At 43.3% G+C, this 20671-nt stretch overlaps 2 protein-coding genes across 2 annotated transcripts; one reads left to right on the top strand and one right to left on the bottom strand.

Annotated features, from left to right (window-relative positions):
- The first annotated feature begins 1529 nt into the window (after window positions 1-1529).
- Window positions 1530-12632, top strand: znf410 (zinc finger protein 410). The gene is made up of 12 exons (XM_076756185.1): window positions 1530-1633; window positions 2000-2086; window positions 2161-2212; window positions 2330-2462; window positions 2796-2981; window positions 3740-3961; window positions 6450-6609; window positions 7513-7694; window positions 8239-8328; window positions 8523-8642; window positions 9750-9869; window positions 11492-12632. The coding sequence occupies exons 3-12, from the start codon at window positions 2180-2182 to the stop codon at window positions 11590-11592; spliced, it is 1347 nt and encodes a 448-aa protein (XP_076612300.1). The 5' UTR covers window positions 1530-1633; window positions 2000-2086; window positions 2161-2179; the 3' UTR covers window positions 11593-12632.
- entpd5b (ectonucleoside triphosphate diphosphohydrolase 5b) lies at window positions 12424-20330 on the bottom strand. The gene is made up of 14 exons (XM_076756186.1): window positions 20265-20330; window positions 17679-17911; window positions 17135-17214; window positions 16709-16852; window positions 16153-16228; window positions 15617-15652; window positions 15181-15269; window positions 15006-15088; window positions 14586-14647; window positions 14106-14207; window positions 13712-13855; window positions 13358-13414; window positions 13049-13164; window positions 12424-12556 (listed from the first exon to the last, which is right to left on the bottom strand). The coding sequence occupies exons 2-14, from the start codon at window positions 17902-17904 to the stop codon at window positions 12473-12475; spliced, it is 1299 nt and encodes a 432-aa protein (XP_076612301.1). The 5' UTR covers window positions 17905-17911; window positions 20265-20330; the 3' UTR covers window positions 12424-12472.
- Window positions 20331-20671: the final 341 nt, after the last annotated feature.

Genomic DNA, 20671 nt, shown 5'->3' on the forward strand with positions numbered 1-20671 from the left:
TGGGGCAACTGTTGTGTGCTAATTAGACTCACTGTAACCTTGTTCTGGAGTCTGCAAATGCATCCGACTAAAGCACAATATCAGCTGACATGTTATAGACTGTAACATGGATGACCCCTCCAACAAACAGTGAGCTTCCTGTTTCCTCTGAAATATCCAGTTTTGTCCCACAGCAGCTAGTTTCCTTTAAATTAAACTGTAATGTAGATTTGAAATGTTGGCAAACTGAGATTAAACTGATGAATACTGAGAGCCATATATCAAGGCCTGAGATTGAGATAAGGTCAAACCTACAGAGGATAAACCTTTTTGGTTGTTGTAGCAACATGGTCGTACCTCTGGCGCCACCATCAGGCCAAACTACAAACTGGAAGTAATGTTTTTCTCTATTTTTCATCCTTCCAGTGTTTATTATATGTAATGATCGTTAAATCCTCACATGACTGTCAGCATGACTGTAGACGTTTAGTTTTATTATGTTTGTGGAGGAAGAATCGTGTTTGTTTTGCAAACCTCAAATAACACTTACTTCATGAAATAGTTTTATTATACAAAACTGATAAGCTGGGATTTACACAACAAACAGAAGCAGAATGAATCTTTCCATGTATCATGAATCATATATAGGTATATGTAAATTCAATTTCTAAATTTTCTCTTAGCCTTGATCAGTGGAGGAAAGTAACTGGGTACTTTTACTCAAGTGCTGTACTTAAGTACAGTTTTGAGGTCCATTTTCCACTATACTTTATACTTCTACTTCATTGCAAATATTGTACTTTATTGTACTCCACTACATTTATTTGATAACTTTAGTTACTAGTTATTTTGAAGATTAAGTTGCATAATACAAAATGTAATCAATAAATTCGGATCTAAAGTTACAGGTTATGATAAAACTTTATTGGCCTCAAAGGGGAAATGAAAAACCTACCCAGCAGACAAACCCTTTAAAACCGGATAAAACCAGATAAACCCCACACCTTTTAGCAGCCTCAACATTAAAATGATGATGACATGAATGCTTTAATTACTAATCCAATCCAACTAATCCAAGCCTTGAATTTCTAATCCAATAATATAATATTCACTATTCTGAACTGTGCCATTCTGCAAAGTACTTTTACTTTTGGTGCTTTAAGTATATTTTGAAGGTAATACTTTTGTCCTTACAATAAGTACAGTAAGTAAAAATCTAAATGCATAACTTTAACTAGTAATATGGCATTTTTACATTGTGGTTTTGCTACTTTTACTTAAAGTTGTCAAAAAAAGGGTTAATAGCGACAACAAAGGGCGAATGGGGTGACAACCTTTGGCTACTTCCTCCACCTCTTTATCAAGCAAATAATGAATGTATTTGGTGATGTATATTTTGTTTATTTAATAAAATCACCAAACAATCGATTATTCCTCAGTATTTTATGATCCCAGAGTGTATTTTGCTGGTCTTACAGTGTAGTTTACAGTTTTGACCACTGGGTGGCGTAGATGATACAGGATACGTGTGGACAACGCGGAAGTGTATGAACATTGTTCCATCAGAGACTCCGTAGAACAAACCTGCTGCTCTGTTTTGGGACAATTAACCAGCTGCAGTCAAGCTGTAGCTCAGTTACACAACAAATACAAGGTAAATGAATTAGTTTTATGTTACTGAAGATTTAATGGCAGTAAAGACATGCGCGGTATGTCGTCAGCGAACAGGCTTTGAACCCGGACAGCTAACATCAGCCTGGTCGCCCCGGTAGCTAGTTTGGTAACTGCTAACCCTGCTAGCTAACGTTAACTTCAGACGCAGTCTGACATCTGTCTGTTTTATCTCACACAGCAAACCTTCAGACTGACGGGGTGCTGTCGTGTTTCAGCCACATTTAGCTTTATTGCTCGACCGGCTCGTTTTTTTTTAGTTTGTTAAACTTGTAGCGACTCGCTGGCTACAAGCAAAGCCGAGTCGGAAACAAGATAATTTGACGTTTGTCCTGTTGTTTTTCCGCAGATTGTGTGATGGTGTTCACTCAAAGATGACCTGCACCGTACGCCTCTGACCAACAGACAATCCCACATTTATTAGGTCATATTTGAGGTAAGCATTGTTTTGTTTAAACTTGAGCCACTCGTAGCAGATTGATGGATCAGTGATATCCCATTGATCTACAGGTTCCACACAGGGTGACCCATGCTTTCTGATGAGCTCGACTCCAAACCAGAGGTAATCTTCTCACCACTGACATGCTCCATCATTATTGCAGAGGCAGAAAAACTTCTCCTGACTGTCTGCCTGTGCTTTGTCTTATGCTGTGAGGCTCTCCTCTTTTTCTCCTCTCAGCTGCTGGTGCAGTTTGTGCAGAACGCGTCCATCCCGATGGTGCGGGGTCTGGAGGACTCAGAGAGCAAACACTGCAGCCTGCCTCTGCTGCCTCCAGCTGAGAGCTCGCTGTGCAGCCCGCTGGAGCTCACAGGTCAGCAGCTGCTCACGGCACCTGTCCTGTCCACCACAGGCCGAATCACTCGCAGTGGTATTCAGAGCATACCCATATTCAGTGTTACCAGATGCCACACAATCCCTATTGTGATTCAGGTCTATTCTTTATGCCAAATTGCAGTGTGTGTATTTTTTAAGCCTTATGAATGTATTAAATATCTTGTTTTTTCAATATGTAATTATATGTATCTACATTTTAAGCTTCCATCGTCTGTGGTACACTCGTGTTTGTCACCCTGTACAGTCACTGTGCACTTACTGAACCTGCCAGTCAGTGTCAACCATAGTTTGATTATTTTCTCCTCCTCAGATGGAGGCCTGAGCCATGAGCCTGAGACTTCTCCCTCCCTGTCAGAGTTCGGAGGCGTGTCAGAGCGAAGCCCGTTAGTGGTCCAGACACACTCTCATCCACGGGCCTCACCCAGCCCCCCACCCATCCTCCATGACCTACAGCAGTCAGACAGCACTTCCTATGTCCTACTGAATCTTGCAAAAGGTGAATGAACACGAAACAACCAACGCTTGAATATTCCCATGTCTGAAATTTACACTTACCTTGAGTAATTAGCTGCTGCCCCAGCAGATACCTGACATCACTCCTCCACGATGAATCGCTCCCTGATGGATTTCAAACATCAATTGAAAACACTGAGAAGCTTAACATTAAAACTCAAAGTCTGACATTGTGTCTGTACTTTGTGACTCGTGCGGCTCCTGATTCTTTCCACAGCGCTGAAAAGAAATGGGGTGACACATTTTCATGAACAAAGCCCAGTGAATTATTTTGGCTGGAAGAAATGATCCTTGGCAGGCACATTCTCTTGGTTCATCAGCCCTTGGCAGGAGAGCCAAAAAATTAATTTTGGTCCCTTGACATGCACCTTTTGTGCAGTGTGCAGCGTTCTCTCTGTGACTCAGTGAGCGATGTGAAGGAGAAGACTTTCCAGCAGACAGAATCACTTTCTGTTAATTGTTAGGTTAAATCCAAATTCTGAATAAAGAGGTTTTTGGGGGGAGGGGGTGTAAAATGTTAATGAGCATTTTCTATGTGTCTGTTGGCCTGCATCCTCTCAGCCTTTCAGAATAAAGCCATAACATTGAACCTGAAATTGCTGAGCGTGATGGGAGGACAATAATGAATTCAGAATAGTGACCTTGAGGGGCTCCGGCTGTTGATGAGCTTGCAGATTATTGCATTGGCCTTGAATTTCTTGTTTCACGGTGATTCTCCTCCTGCCTTTTGTTCCCGCTCAGGCATCACAGCCTCTTCAGAGTCGCTGATCTTCGCCGCAGATGGTGCCGGGGAGGACGACGATGAGGGGGTCTCATCAGGGGACTACGGGATAGACGGCAGTGCTCCTTGGTATCTTCGGGTTCAGGAGCTGGCACATGACAGCCTTATTGCCGCCACGCGGGCACAGCTCGCGAGAGACGCAAAGGCCAGCCAGGACGCCAGAACTGCAAGTGTCAGTAACGGTAAAGTCAACTTTGTTTTATATCACAAGCAGGAATGATTTTAGAGGACTTTTACACTGGAAAGGAAAGCAGGAAAAGAAGAAAGAAAATAAGAAGAAAGTACTTTTTGTGTTTCTGTTCGTGATGTAATGTCAAGTTAAAGACAAAGTGAGTAAAAACAAAGACACTAAAACAGAAAAGCAAGCCTGTGTATGAGAAGCGGCACATTTTTATGGTGCGATGACATCAGCTGGTCTACTTACAGCATGCATCAAAGACAGAGAGAAGAGAAAGGAGGTCAGAGAGGAGATGAAAATGACTTAAACTGTGTTCAACACTTCTCGCTGCAAGCCTTTCAATCCAAATGAATTTCCAGCTTTGTCTGCATGGCCTTACACAAACATCCAGTGTGGCTGTGAGTGACATGTTATCAGGAAACACTGATCATGTTTCACCACTTTTTGTGCCGCGTCTGCGAGGATTTCATGTTCTTTTAGTAATGAGGTGAATGCAGCCTTCAGGCGGTTAGCTTAGCCTCACACACAGCCTTGAACTGGGGGAAATGGGCATCATCTCTGCCCAAAGTTAACAAAACCAGCCCACCAGCACTTCTAACACTCACCAATTAACATGCTGTATCTCATTTGTTTAATGTGCACACAACTGAAGTGCTAAACGACAATCGGATGTTTTAACAGGCCTCATTTTTTGACTGCGACCAGTAACTTCCTGGAATGTTCACTGGTTGCCTGGCAACTGCTCCCAGCCAAGAAATAATCTGATAGCTATTAATGAAAATGGTGACCCTGTCGATGACAGCACAAATGTTAGTGTTGGCCTGTAGGTTTGTGTGTAACGCCTCGCCTGACATGTTTGGTTGACTCTTTGGTCTTTTTCACATAGTTAATCCTCAGGTATTAAAAAGCATCTTGATGGGTCACAAATTTCAGCTTTCCAAATAATTTTGATGTGTTCGAAGCTGTTGTGTTTGTTGCAGCTTCTTCACCTGTCGGAGTGGTGCCTTCATCTGTTGCTCACCTGGTTAAAACGTCTCTGCTCCTTCATCTCTTCTCGCCCTCGTCACCGTAAAGCTCTCGTCTCTGATCTAAGACAGACGCTCCTTTCCTGCAGCGCACAGCGCCGTAGCGAGCCGTTGACCTGCACCGGGAGTCAGGGCTACATCACAGCCCGATTTGACTTCCCTCCACAGGCTGCCTGTTAGATAAAGATTTTACCCATGACATTCAAGGCGCCACGGCCCCGAGCTACATGTCTGATCTTTGAACTCCCTCTGAGCCGAATTGCAGCCGGAGGTCTTGGTTAGAAAAGGGATGTGAAAGTGAGCTCCTGGTTTATTTCCCCTCATCCGCACCTGCATCTGGTTTCCACGGTTTCTGATCTTGTCTTTAAATGCTGCTTGATTGTGCGCACTGTTTCTGTTTTTTTGCTTTTGCACTTTTGGACTTTTCACAATCTTTTGGCATTTTATAGGCTAAACGATCCATCGTCAAATCAAGAAAATAATCAGCAGATTAATTCCTAATGAAATAATGGTTAGGTGCAGCCCTGCTATCAGTGCGTATTGTCGTTACTGTCACTTTTGTGAAGCACTTTATAAGTTATGTATGAAAAACTGTTAATTACATGAAGTTAATCGTGGCTTTCTGTGTCTTACAATTTGCATATTCTGCATTATGACACACAGCGGTGGCTGAATTCCCAACATGCTTAGAAAAGCTGCTTCAGTGCTTATTGTCCTGAAGCAAAAGATCCCACAATTCTTTACTTAAGCACTATTGAGAAGTGGCTGTTTGTGGCTTACCTCAGGTGATCATGTGGCCTAGTTTAAGTTCAGATGGACTCTCTTAGCTCAGGTGTTCTTTCCTCACCGCCTTACATTTTCTCCACATTTATCCTTGACCTCATTATATTTCTATTGGGGCAATAAGTGAGAACACTTGGAGGAGGAAAGAAGAAAAAATGTTTAGACTGTGTGGATCTAGCCTTGGGTGTCTTTGATATGATCTCCCAGGAAGAAGCGCTTTACACATAGCAGCGCCTTGGAACAATTCTTCTGAGCTAGTGTGGCATTTAAGAAAGAGATTGAAATACTTTGTTGAAGTGAAACTGTGTGCGGCAGACTGTGTTTCACTGTGGGACCAAAACTCCTCTATCTGAGCCAGTGTAATGGCTGGCCTCCCACTAACTTCCATTAGATTAGACAAGTTTCCTTCAGCAGCGGTGTATCAGTCATCGGTGCATTACTGCCGGCACGCCGTAAGCTAAATGGAACCTGTTAAAGTTATTCAAAGCGGGGAGTCCGAGCAGGTAAAAAGGGAGTGATTGAATTCAGCTTCGGGTTGTTTTCTTTTGGCTGTAGTTGTTGAGCAGATCTCAGTTAGCACCCGGTGATTGGCTTTTATACGGCCGGGCTCCAGAGGCCGGCCACCTGGCACTCCTGGATTGTTTTCTGCACATCCCCGCTCACTCTCCTCTTCTGGTTGCCTAGGTGACCACACACACAGCCTGACATCAGACGGGGACAAGCGGGAGCTGCCGCCTCGGACCAGCCGCCCCCTCTCCAAGCAGATCCTCCGCTGCTCGTTCGAGGGCTGCTGCAGGACGTTCACCTGGCCGGCTCATCTCAAATACCACCTCAAAACGCACAGGTGATGCATAACACACACACACACACACACACGTGCACGCACACACACAGCAGTGGAAGATAATGGATCCAGGCAGCAGTCCCAGCAAGATGCCGCTGCCAAAGTATCAAGATTCAACCCTGTCCAAATCCTGCCTAATGTGGATACTTTGTCCAAATTGAAAAATAATAATGCAGCCTTGCAGGCTAATGCAGCTTCCAACTTTTTCATGCAAGTAATTTCACTCTGTGGCACTTAGATGTCATAGTTAAAAGTTAGTTAAAACCCCAAGCAGGTGTTATCTGTTAAACCTTTACACAACACTGATATTTGAAGTCTTAAACTTTAAAGTGCTTCAGTTTCCGATTTCTGAAAATTGTGCAGTCACTTCATCCAAACAGCTCTGCCCACCACAAATTCACAGGAACCAGACTGAGTGATTTTCAAGAAATATTACAAAAAGTCTTAACCATTTTCACAATACTAACAATAGTTTTCACAAATTCTGTCAGATTTTGTCTAAAGAAGAATTCATCTTGCCTTCTTTTCCAGGCTTTTTAGACTAAGTTAGTTGATCTTTAACTTCAGTCAAAGTGGTATCTGTAAATGGTACATTTAGAGCGTCACTGTTCTTTGTACCAGACAGATGTGCTGGATCAGAGCTGTGCAGATGTTTTCCAGCTTAGAGATCACACAGTGTTTGGCTGCTCCTGTCTGCCTCCAACACAAACAACCTGTGAAAAACAGAAGAAACGCAGCTGAGACTTAGAAAGAAGTGTGCACTTGTACTGCAGGAGCTCTCTTAACATCGTTGTAGGAAATCTATTTGCGGCTGCCCTGTCTGATCTCGTGGTGGGCTCTTGCAAATGAATCGTGTGCACAGGAGACACCGAGCCTTGTTTGTTTGGTTATCTCGGCTCCCAGGAACGACCGAATGTTCAGGTGCGGCGCAGAGGGCTGCGGGAAGAGCTTCTACGTGCTGCAGAGGCTGCAGGTTCACATGAGGACTCACAACGGCGAGAAGCCCTTCATCTGCAAGGAGAAGAACTGTGGCAAGAAGTTCACCACCGCCGGAAACCTGAAGAATCACAGGCGCATACACACAGGTGGGGAGCAGGAGATACCCGCGTTTGAAAGCCTAAACACGCTGGAAGCAATAACTGACTCGGGCCATTTGACTCTGCTCATTTAGTGCTTCCTTGGTGCAGTCAAGGCTGGAGATTTGAAGAGTCAGCAGCACTGGCGCCTCCATTTCACTGCTGCAATGAGTAACACTACTCTGTCATATTTTATTTAGGGTGACATTAAGAGTTTGATGGCCTGTTCCACAGTCTGCTGCTTCTATCGAGGGACCTGTTAGCAGGCCAGCTACACTATACAGTGTTTCTATTTTGGCCATATGTCTGGAGGAGCAGCTTTCTATGAGCGGCAAAACTCAGTTAGTTGAATGAAATGACGTTTTTTTTATGTATGTGCGCGCCCCAGTCAGCCGTCACCGGGGGTGCCATAAACGACCAGAAAGCTGCATTTTACACTTCCACTGTTTCAGGCCATTGAAGTCCCTTTAAACATATTCTGCAATAATGAGTTTACTTCATGAAGTCTTTGTGTGTGCGTGCGTGTGCGTGCGTGGTGGGTGGCTGCTTTCAGGAGAGAAGCCTTTTCTGTGCGAGGCAGATGGTTGTGGGCGATCCTTTGCAGAGTATTCCAGTCTACGAAAACACATGCTCGTACATTCTGGTGAGTGGGACAGAGTTTACAGCTGTGCAGCTGAGCACAAACACCCCCCCATACACACACACACACACACACACACACACACACCCCTTTTTTATGTAATTAGTGTGCTACAGATATCGATTTAGTATATCATGTGCCTTGAAGGGATCACAGGATGGTACATCTCTTGTGTGTGATGTGTCTGCACTTCCCAGGCGAGAAGCCTCATCACTGTGGGATCTGTGGGAAGACGTTCTCTCAGTCCGGCAGCAGGAACGTCCACATGAGAAAGAGGCATGGAGAGGAGGGGCTCAGTACTGAAAGCAGGGAAACAGGTCCTCCTCACTCACTTTTCGTTTCTCTCACACTCACACACTCACACAGTGCAGTAGGTGGTTATGCTAATCCTTAGATTATGTAGCTTCAAGCAGCCCATACATGTTAAAATGTGCATAAAGATGGTGTTGGTTTAAGTTACTTTTAGGAACATTTCTTGAATAATTCATGCCCTTTAGCACTTAAAAATTTATCATTGAATTTTTTATTCTTCAGGGCCAGTAGCTGAATTGTTTCAGACTGCACAAATCTCTGGAAAAGCAGAGACAGCACAACTGCACCGCAGAAATAGGCCTGTTGGGCGTCTTGTGATGGGGTCAGATTTGTCTGGAAAGTGTGTAATCACCAAGTTAAAATGGCACAGTAACTCAAAATCACGTCTTCAAGCTTCACTTTCCTCACTCAAATGCCTTTCTTAGCCTTCACCTTACAAACTGCTGAGATAAACGAGCAGGAATCTCCCGCTGCAGCTGTGGGAAATTCACTCAAGTTCACTCCTGCTTCTGTTCTTAGTATCAGTTTCAGCACCTCTTCAGATTAAAAGCATCTCTCAATGAGCCCTTTACGTTCCAGCATATGGTCTAATTGTACAAAATCATCCTAAATTATTTATTTATTTATGCCAGAAACGAGAGCAGACGGCGCATTGGCCTCCTTGTCACATTTCTGTAGCAGTGGGAAGCACCGCAGCTGAATCACCACAGAGGAAACGCTGCCAAAGCTCTAATTATAAACAGCAGATTTATTCGGGTCAGCCTCCCCAAAGAGGCTGGTCTTTTGTAAAAGCAGAGCAAAAGAAGATGCCGCTTCACAACAGAGGAGTAGTTTCTGTCTTATTTATACCGGATGAATTATTAAATGGACTCTGTTGGAATAAGTAAAAAACAAACAGAAAAATGCATTTTCATACAATCGGCAAAAGGTAACTCAGAAAGTTCATAATAACAATAATATTATAATGCACACGTTCAGATTTGGACAGTGATTTCTCAGACTTGCAGTAAATTCTTGGCTCTGAGTCCTTTAAAGGTTGTGGATGAAGTGCAGCATGTGTCACTCTCCCTCTCGCACTTCTCATAAGTTTGTCGTCTGTTTGCGTCCGACAGGAGAGGCTCTGACACAAAGCAGCCTGCTGGAGGCAGACGGCGAAAATGGAGACGGTATGGTCACCATGACAACAACTGTGGAGCCCATGAATCTTCACCACGCCATGCTGAGATCACCAGGTAGGTGTTTGCACATGTCTGGCAGGGAAAACGCAGCACATACAGGGTGGACAAAAGACACGTCTCAGTGCAGTAAACAGCGCGTTCAGTGAAGCTCACAGCGTTCTGTTAATGTCAGAGGTGCTGAGTCAGCGCCTGGTGTTGCTAATGTCCTGTTAAGTGTTGTGTTGCGACAGTCTTTTGGTAGCTGTTATTCTTTGACAGTCCAGCTTTCTTGTGTTCGCCGAAGTTGTCACGACTTGGAGAGGTTTCCTTTTTGATTTTTGGAGAATGAACCGACAGTCCGGGCAGCAGCTCTCAGGCCTCTTTGTGCTGCAGCTAGTCTGTTTATGCTGCCTTGAAAAGTCTTTTATCTTAAAATGGTGATTGTTGAAGCCAGCAGGTTGTTGGTAGCTTGCTCTGCTTGATATGCCTCCGTTGTGTAAATGCCTTTGTCGTGGTGGTTTCTGTGACTTTCTCCTTGCTGCATTATAAATGAGTATTTCTTCTAAATGACATTCTTCCCTCACACCGGCCTGTAGATTCATGATGAACCTGATTCTGATAAATGCTGACGTGAGCCTCTGCTGCGGGCACATATGTGCACGTTTTGGTATTGTGATGCTGTTTACACTCTTTGGATGTGTTTCTCCAATACTGTGAGCAGTCTGCTTAACAAACCTCTCCCCGTCTGTCCTGCCTCATTTATTCTCGATCTTAGTCCTGCTGTTCAAAATTGTCGCTTCCAACCCAGCTATGATTTAACTCTTGAACCATTACTTAAAATGATATTTCGCAATTAGAGTGCTCAACAGCCAAGTTACATGCTGCTAATTTTACTACACTCAATTAGCAGTCTCAAGGTGCTCAATATAAATCCTTTCTGATGTATTAACAGTGATAAATGTTAACATGAAGTTGTAAAAATTTGTCTGCCTTTGCTTCTCCTGTATACACTGCATATTTATATTGCTGTGATGATTATTATTATTAGTAGTAGTAATACTAATCAACACAACTGACAGTCTCAACAAATACAACATGTGGACTTTTACCTAACTGGAACTTTTTTGTGTCATTTCGTCCACCCCTGTCACAGCATCATAAGCCTCAAGCTAAATTGTTATGTAATATTAGTCTATTGTTCTGTGCGGTATACTTTGGTAATATGATTTTTGCATACATAAATGTTTGGATATATAGCATGTATCCTTTGTTTCCATTTGTCAGAACCTAAACAAGTCCACACATAATGCTTATAAATGGTGTTCAAGCTTGTGGGAGAGGTTTGCCTTCAGGGTTTAGGTTAGAGAGGCGCTCTGGCAGAAAGCCATGAAGGCAAACCTCTCCCACGTGCAGTATTCCCCCGCCCTGGACTTTCACTCAGGATACTTTTTATAGGCTCAGTATTACATCTTTGTGTGTCCTTTAGCTTCTCCTAAATTAGCCCGTCAGCATTAAACCCAAAAGCCATAGCTAAGTGAAAGGCTGCAGAAACTGAATGACATGATTTAGCAGAGTGCACTGGAGGGTGTTTCATCTCATGACTTCAGTGTTTCCTTACTGAAGTTAACAGACTGTTAGACAGCGTTCATGCTAGCAGGTATTTTGTCTTTGAACTCGTCTCTGTGTCCTCCCTCCAGGCTCTGCAGACTCAGTGGTAGTTCTCTCTCAGCCACATGAACTGGTGACCATGTCCACCGAAGGCCATGCATATGGAGAAGATGTGGTGGCGCTGCTGTAGTCTGCCTTTCACTGCCTCTCTCAGCAGCACGAGACTGACTGTCACAGTGTACCTAACATAGACATCTATATGTAAATATATTAACCGCCAACGTTCATCCCTGTAGATATTTGTAATTAGCGATCGATGATGGTTTTATTTTGACAAGTGTGAAATGGCAAAGTTTGTACAAATAACCTTTTTTCCTCAAGTTTTTGAAAACCAATAGTCCCAAAGAAATACTGAGACGGGTTTAAAAGTTTATGAAAATATATTGACCACGCATTGTTATGTGCAGTGTCATTGTAAACAGAAGTCTGGGGCTGAAAAGCAGTGACATGATGCTGTAATGGAAAATAAGTCCTCCTTTTTTTATTTCAGTGGCTGATCAGATTGGCTGTCAAATTGAAATCTACCAGATGTGTGTGTACCCCATAATCCTTATTACTAAACAAAACACCTAACACATGAGAGGTTGCTAAAGCACAGTATATCACTTTGCTGCATGTAAACACTGGTCTTGCACAGCACAACCTGCCAGGCCACCCTGTTTATCAGCCCGAGTAAAACACAGAAACCTCAATCTTAAACAAATGGTATACCCAGTGATGCCCAACGCTGCATTAACTCAGTGTGTTACTGGCAACACCTTTCACTCAATTGTCAGCCTCAGCGCTTCACTCGGTCTCTGAGTAAGGCACGCATTGCTCATTTACAGCTCAATATATTCACACTTGAGAAGAATTGCTTTTCAAACAAAATTAAGAATTACTCGTGAGGTTAGTTCTGCTCTTAGGAAACAAACTGCAGATGTGTGGGGACGTTCGAAAAGGTCGTGCACGGTGCTCGTGTTTGTTACCGAGCGCCGCCTAAGTCAGTAGTGTTTGTTCCTCTCTTCTCCTCAGCGGATCTTCAGGTTGTGGAAGTGGTCCAGCGTGGCGCCCAAAGCCCAGCTTGACTCCACGTTGTTCACTTTCTTGGTCAACTAGGAGATAAAAAAAAAAAAACACCAAATCACTCAAATGCCTTTTGTATTTATTGAAATAAAAAAAGTAACAGAGGTTTTGTGTCGAATTTCCTTTTTTCATTCAGTTCATGTCAGAGCGGGACTTTTTTTAACGAGGTCTGGGGCATCAATTGTATCGAAGTGTGTACAACAATTGCACAACTTACTTTTCAATTGTTAGAAATGTCAGGGGTGACAGAAAAGGGTCAGATAAAGCCATTGTTGCCATGGTCTCCTTATCTGAGGTCTATTAAAGTGGTGCGAACAAATGCTGAACGGAGTCTATTTTAAACTTAATCATGCTCGTCTTTAAACGTGACTTCATAGCTGATTATTCATATAACTCTCACCTGAGCTACAGAGATTTTTTTTTACAATGCCTCGAAACCCTTTGAAAAATGTTCTTTCCTGTCTGTTTCTCCTAAGCAAGGCCACAAACCCTGTCGAATGCGATGTATAAAAAGGCCTCACCTGCAGCACAGTGCTCTCCTTGAAGCCGAACCCATCCTTGAGCAGACAAGTGATGTAGGTCAAGTCCATACACAGGAAAGAACTGATGGGAGGCTGCTTGGTCATCTTATTGCACACTGAGCAGACAAAAGGGGGAATCATGTCTGTTAGGTTGGATAATCAGTCATCTGTATTCTGCTGAGAGGATGAGAGCAGGATTTCAGATAGCAGCGAGGACACACGTCCAGACTATTGAGATGCACGCTGTGTCTCAAGTACAGGGAGCTGCAGATCTGTCATAGTAACGATGCATTGCTCTGCCCATCTCACCCTCTTTAGCTCGCTTCTTGAAGTCTCTGACCTCCAGCATCCCTCCTTGGACCCCATCTGCAACAGGGAGTGATTGGGGGTCATCTTCTTTACATTTAAAGTGCTTCACTGTTCATCATAAGAGCAGATCTACATGCATCTTTCCATAATACTAATAACAGAGCTGGTGCCCTTTCAGTTTGTTCTGGCAGAGGATAGCAATTTCTCTAATAACTACACACCTATAGCTCATCAAATCCACTGAGACAGGTGCAGATGACTCACGTTGTCCTGCCTCTGTCTAGCAGTGGAATGGGTAATAACATCCTGCTGGGTCTGTATAATTATGCAAGGTGTGTGCGAGTGTGTGCTAACCGATAAGGCCTGCATCCACCGCTCTGTCAAAGTAATAGGAGAATGCATAGAAAACATTGCTGTCTTGGAGCTCATATGGCTGATGAATAATCCCCTTCACCACCTTAAGTACTTCCTGATAACAAAGCTTGTATCCTGCATAACCTGGAGAAGAAACAAGAGACAGCGGTGTAAATAATGCATCTTATGTTGGAAAAACAATATGAAATGATGCGTAATTCAACTAACTCCATTTTAATGGGCTTTGGAAACATTACTGCAGGTGTTTGGTTGCCATCCCAAAATTTTTAGTTTCTGTTAATCTTACTCTGGACATCTGCAAAAATCCTGGGTTAAATCCCAAAACAATGAAAGGGATGTTTAAAAATGCTCATTCCCACATACAGGATCTTACCATCTGGGTCCCCGCTCACTTGATAGGTCAGGCCTCCAAAGCTCCATTCATCCCTGAACTTCTTTGGCAGACAAGAACTTTTAAAAACTCGCCACTCCAGCCCTGTGAGAGCACAGACATGACTCGTTTAATCTTCTAACTGGCTCCCCGGCCCCACGCCTGTTCACCGCGGTCTGAGACTGACTCAAGAACTCACACAATTTTCTCTGAAGCCCTTCGGTGATTCATCTCAGGGTCTCACTTGAATTGTTTATTAGAAAGAAAGATGAAGTACGGCCCACAAAAACATGGTTCTCCCTGTGCCTCCTTTACTCGGTATTTGTAGAAAAAGGCAGGATGGAAAAAAACACCCGACAGAGCACTTGGAGAACTACACTCACTGTTGTGTCTCAGCATCCTTTAGAGGCACACTCACAATGAACAACACTGACCCTCAGCTAGTGGCAGAGGACCACCTTTCCCTCATGTACAGCACTGTACCTTCTGCCCCCAAAGCGCCCAGTGTGGCCAGTCGCGCTGCCATCAGTCCATTTCCAAGGTAACTGGATGAAGTCAAAGGATTGTTACACAGTTACAAAACCACCCAGGAACAGACTGTGCGTGTAACAAGCAAGTCATTCTGAAAATAGGCCAAACAAATGGTGTGCCGATTATTCACATCCTAATGACTAAACAGATAATAGAAGTCTTCCTAATTAAAAACAGATCAGAGTGAAGGCGCAACAACAAAGACAGTTGCATTTGTAATAGAACTCGCCAATACTGGAGGCCAACTGAAACACTTTACAAATACATGGAAATGACCTTGGCAATCGGGAGTTGATTTGATGCTCTTAGAAATAACTCAATTGTAGCATTACAGTGTTTTATGAAACCCGCACCAATCATCAAATCTGTTACCTGTGAGTGTACAATTCAAATGTCGAGTTGAAGAAGTCAAATCTGGCAACGTAGTCAGCTACTGGAACACTTTCAATGGTTTTCTACAGAGAAACATGAAGCACATAAGGGGTTACTAATCACCAAAGAGTTGAATTTGTCCAGAAATCTCAAAATGTGCAAACAAACAACTGACCCTCAGCTTTGGCAGGAAAGTGATCTGTGTGGATCCTCCTCCCAGATCCAAGATTCCCACTGTCTTCTTGGTTTGTGCTTTCAGGTGACCTGAAAACATTTCCTACTTTAATCCAGCAGCCACAACAGAGAAGAGCTAATCAGTTATACCTTAGATGCTATCTTCAAAAGGCCTATTTGACACACAATGTGCAACCCAAAAGAATAAAATCCCAACACTGAGCCTGATAAAGATCAGAGCTATCCCCTTCAGGCAAATCATAATCATAGTTGTATGTATTCAGCCTGCATTTGTGAACAAGGGTCTATAATAAGACACTGTGACTATTTCAGACACCGAGTTAAATTTGGATATACAGAAACTGAGCTCAAAAAACAGGGAAGATGTTCAGTGTGCTAGGTTGCAGGCGATGCAGATATGAGTTCACAGTACTCACCTGTCAGAAAGTTCACAGATATCCACGCCAGGACTCCTACGTTAAAGAGATTAGCAAACAGACAAACCAAGAAACAGAAAACTGTCATTTCAGGGGGAACGCACAAGCTCGTTTTAGAAAAGCTGACGACAAATTCTCACAGAAATTACAACGGTTGGCAGTATATTACACGTGCGCAAACACGTGAGCAAGAGCTATAATTCTAAAAACAAGGTCGAAACGCTGACAAATCAATTACACTGTGGCACAACAGACAATAACAAATTTCCACCATATAATTATAGCCTTTTAAGGTCACAACAACTTGAAGAGCAATTTCATTTTCTTAAGCGTCATCACAAAATACAGCGATAATCTACTGCAATTTAGTTAAATGACTGCAGTAAACAAAGATCTTTACAGAAATTGCATAGCACACTAAAATTAGGGCAGAAGGATCAGTGACGCCACCTACAAAGTGCTGCAGAAAGAGCAAGAGTGGCTCCCATAACTGACGAATGTGTTGCTTGTCAGGGCAAAGGCTGGGCAGACGTTACCTTCGTTTGTGCCGTTCATTATGCTGACGCTGTTGTCTGGGACCAAAAAAGGAGACTCATCAAACACATGTTGAACCTGAGGAGGAAAAAGAAGAGGAGAGGGTGGAAAGAGGGAGAAAGGGGAGGACAGGGGAGGGAAAATGAGAGCATAAGAGAGCAAAGGGAAGCAGCAGAGAAATGGCCTTAATGTTATCTGCTGTAATGGTAGCTCATCCAGAGGTGCCCTGCGCTTGAAGGGATTAATTAATTCCCTCAGGGGGATTAAAAAAGTATCACTTATCTTCCAAGGTGCCCCAGGGCCATCCATTACTATCTTATCCCCTCCACACTAAGCTCACACCACTATGATAACAATACTCTCCTTCTTGTCCCTGTGCCACCTGCCATAGCACTGAAGATGTCTCTGCCTGCTCCCTCCCTGGATAAAAGGTGGCACTTTCCTTTGAAAGTGTCAGACAATGTAGTGCCGAACAATTCCCCTATCATGAACAACTGCACTCTACTTTACAGAGAACCCAAGAGTATGTCATGTCTCAGCATCACTGCAATATTTTACCTGGTCCAGAAGAGCCTGGGCTTTGTCTGCGGGCAGCAGCCGAAGTCCAGCAGTGGCTCGGAGCACCACTGGAGTTCTCTTCCACTCCAGACGAGGGACAGTCTTCTTGGCCACCTTCAGCAACATCCTCACTGTGTGTCCAGCCTTTAAAAAAAGAGACAATGGTCACTACAAAGCAGCACTGCTCAGAGCTGGCTTTTGGCAACAGAGTGACTAGTTATAACTGAGAAAACACTTCAAGTGTCACATATCAGGCTGCTGGGATCTGCCTTTGTTTGTCATTTTGCATTTCTCACATCCTAATTTTCATTAGCAACGAGGTTCCCCCGCAGAGGGAGGTTAGGCAGGGTTTCTGAATATAACACAGAGCCGGCGGACCTTTTCCTTCAGCTTAGCGTAATTGATTAGATTTGACAATGAACTCACCATTTCAGGAGAGTCGGCATATGCTGACAAACCAGGCTTTATGGAATGGAACATCTCATTGTCCAACACAGGCAGCTCCCCTAAAAGATACAAGATCCACCCACATCAAATATGCAGCAGCTATTAAAAGCATTAAGATGCCTAAATCTGCTTAGCATACAGCATGCAGAATATATCCCCTTATTATTCAAGATGAGGCGTGTAGACTCAAATCTGACAAAATAGGATTATTACTTGAAAAGTTAATGAAGTCAAGTACAACCTCTGTCCCCCAAAGTGAAAATGTACAGGTTTACACAAGCGAGAAGCTGTGAAGACAAAGAGAAAGCTGAAGGAAGAAAGAGAGACTGCAGAACAGCTTGTTACTCTGCTGTTTGCATTGGAAATCAACTGAAGCATTTCACAGGCCGTCTAAATATGCTGCATGACGCCCTTGCTGTAGTATATAATTTAAGCTGCCTCTCACCCTTATTTCATGAAATGAGTAAAAGAGCAGAAGGAAGCAGAGTGATCTGAGGCGATGTCCAGCTCTGCCCAGTATTACCTGAGTCACTGTGGATGAAGGTGTAAACATGGATGCGTGTCCCTGTGCTCCCTGCATCAAACATCACTGCATAGAAGATGCGGCTGTGGTTTGCTGGTCGGCTGAGGCTGGGAAGGATGCTGCCAATGCTGTTGGTCAAATCCAGAAGAGAGGTCTTGGCCTGGGCTCGGCTCGGCCCCGCGACAACAAGCAGGACCAGGAGTAGAAGTGGCCCGGTGAGCTTCATCTTCCCTCTGGAGAATCACCAAAACAGAAAGACAGGTTCTTCTTGTTACAGCAGCGCAACGCTGTTATTCTACGGACTTGTTTTGCACTGCTCAAATAAAGCAGCTCAAACTGTTGCTGATTAGCATTGGGAGATGTTAGATTACAGCATGACAAGCAACGGAAGAGTACCAAGCCATAGAGCTATTTACACCGTGACATTTTGACCACTCCCCGCCAGAGTTTCCAACCAACCACAGAGACATATCCCAAAATAAACCCCTCTACCTGCTGAGTCAACTCCTGCGAACAATTTAGAAAACATCACAGCTTCATCACGTTGAACTTGCTTCTGTGGAATTTAATACTTTGATCTCCATGTTCAATCAATACACAGAAATTCAAGCATGTCTCAACATCTCACTACAAAACTCAGATGTGTAATGTGACGAATTATGATTTCTTAAAAACCACAGTCAGGCACTGCTTTGTGGGAAACCCCCGCCAAGACACTGTCACCCTGCCTGCATAGAAAATTAAGAGACTGACTGACTGAGAAATTTTACTGCCTGTGAATTCCACCTGAAGTTTTCAATTTCAGGCATTTATCTTGCACTACTGTCTGGAGAAAGTTGCAAAAAAATAATAGAAATGCTACAACTGGACACATGACTGTTATAGAATCTATGTTATGACTTCACTGTTAAAGGACATGGGTCCTGTGGCTCTGTCCCTTTATGATTTATTCATTTTCTAAATGTTTCAGAAGCTAAGTGGTGTCTATAAAGAAGAGCAATGACTATAGACGAGCTCCTCAAGGTTTTATTTGCCTATTGCTTCCCTGTATAGCTTCAAAACGAGTCTAGAGATCATTTTCATATGTGGCCTCGCATTTGAAGCTACTCTCTGCTGGAAAAGATGCAAATAAACCAGCCTTCATAAATTTACAGAGCTAGTTATGTGTGCAAGACGCTGTCAAATGTTTTGGGAGATGTGGTGCAATCGTGAACTTGCCGTGACCATCTCATCATACGAGGAGCCTTACCCCCTCAGCATGTGAGAAGAGCAAAAAGAAGGGTGTGCTTTGTGCTTTTGCAACTGTTGTTTTTCTGATGTCTCCAACGACTTGTATCAATGTAAAATTAAATTTGCGGCTCCAGTGGGGACATTATGTTCTGAAGCACAGCCAAACAAGGAACTGTGTCAGCCTCAGAAAACAAAGAACGCGATTCACTCAAATCACCTCATAATTCTGCACAGTTTTGGCAACATGTTGAGAAAACTTGCATGCAGTTCTAATATAGCTTAATTCCCACTGCTGACTAAGCACATGCAAAAGAGGCCGTTTGCAAGGTCACAGCGTAGAACTGGTGCCTATTTCAAAGCAATGCATGGTTAAATAGCAGTATTAATGTGTCTGAAGGGAATTTATGCTCGCAACAAAAAAAATATTTGTGATGATTGCTGCACTACAAGATCATATGAAAGATTAGCACTGGATGTTTGTATAAAGTTACATGAACATAATTCCATTGTTTTTATATCATTTTAGTGCTTTGCTGTGGTTTAGGATGCTTATTATCCTACATTTCTCAAGGGCTGCCTCCCTTGTGAACTTTGAAAAGTACTTTGCCGGACAATTTTTTTTCACTAAAATAAACATGCTGTCTCTGTAGCAATAACAGAAATGAACCAGAAAATGAATTAAAATCTACTGCTACAGTGTTCATAAAGTTACTAATCCACTGTCAGTGATGCATTTGAGCTAACGGGGTGTCAGTGAACAGGTGCGGGGTGTTTTACCAGCCATTGTCTTCAAAAGACAGAAATGCTCTATAAAGGAAGAGGCGGACCTCAATTCAATTAAGAGGCTTCATATACAACACAGCACGACAGTGTTTGTAGAAAACAAACGTGTGTACTTCAGGTTATGATGTATTGAGGCTAGTTAAGTCATCGTTTTGATGATAACTTAGCACCCGAAAATAGAAACTGCTCGTTAGTCGAAAGTTTGACAACATTTAACAAGGACAGAAGTCACTACAGTGAATTCTGTCTGTGTTTTTCTAGTCCTTTCACAACACTCTTCCGTATACAAGATATTCAATTTGGGTCATTGCAACAAAACTCATAACAGCTGCCGTAAAGTTCATTAGTCGTAGCTTAGCTTCACGGTCTATTATAACGTTGGCTAGCATGAATGCTACACCAGAGCCGGGCAGCCGGTGAAGTTTGTCAACAAGCCGCACGTAAAGCCGGCTCCACGCGGAACCTAAGGGTGGAGACGAAACGCCAAAAAATACACTGAAAACAAGAGAAATACACGGTAAAGAATCTGTAGCCAACGTTTTGGAGCGTTTTATGGACACGCTCCGAGCTCACCATGATGTCCGACTCCTCTCTTCAGTCACGTTCAGGCTTCTCGCAGCCGACCCCTCGTGATGTCACCCGCGTGGTGATGAAGTTGTTTTGAGTCTCGTGCAGGACTCGGCAGTGAATATTAGAGCAGATCATGCTGAGGGCAAAACAAACTGCACACAGAGAACAAAATGCCTGTTCCGTAAAGGGGAAAAGCCGTCAGTGGTTAATTTTCTGCCAACAGTAGCATTATTTCTGATGTTTGCGTTTCACAGGGAGGCAAAACAGTGGGATGTTTTCCGTAGCAAAATTATAGGCTGTGCATTGCTGAATCAGAATAACTCAAGTTCAAACATTATCAGCTAGTTGTCTGTGTCATCTGTGGAATTTACCAAACATCGTTTAGACCTGCACCTTCATACCAATACGGA

This window comes from Chaetodon auriga, chromosome 18 (assembly GCF_051107435.1).
Source record: "Chaetodon auriga isolate fChaAug3 chromosome 18, fChaAug3.hap1, whole genome shotgun sequence".
Lineage (NCBI taxonomy): Eukaryota > Metazoa > Chordata > Actinopteri > Chaetodontiformes > Chaetodontidae > Chaetodon > Chaetodon auriga.

Bases quoted from the DNA above. Each gene is read 5' to 3' on its own strand.
- znf410 (XM_076756185.1), top strand. From the start codon at position 2,180: ATGCTTTCTGATGAGCTCGACTCCAAACCAGAG. The intron at 3,962-6,449 runs GTAAAGTCAACT...CTGGTTGCCTAG, and splicing joins AACTGCAAGTGTCAGTAACG to GTGACCACACACACAGCCTG. The intron at 8,643-9,749 runs GTCCTCCTCACT...TGCGTCCGACAG, and splicing joins TACTGAAAGCAGGGAAACAG to GAGAGGCTCTGACACAAAGC.
- entpd5b (XM_076756186.1), bottom strand. From the start codon at position 17,904: ATGAAGCTCACCGGGCCACTTCTACTCCTGGTCCTGCTTGTTGTCGCG. The intron at 16,229-16,708 runs GTAAAATATTGC...TTTCCTCCTCAG, and splicing joins CCCAGGCTCTTCTGGACCAG to GTTCAACATGTGTTTGATGA. The intron at 12,557-13,048 runs GTGAGGCCTTTT...TTTATCTCCTAG, and splicing joins AGGAGAGCACTGTGCTGCAG to TTGACCAAGAAAGTGAACAA.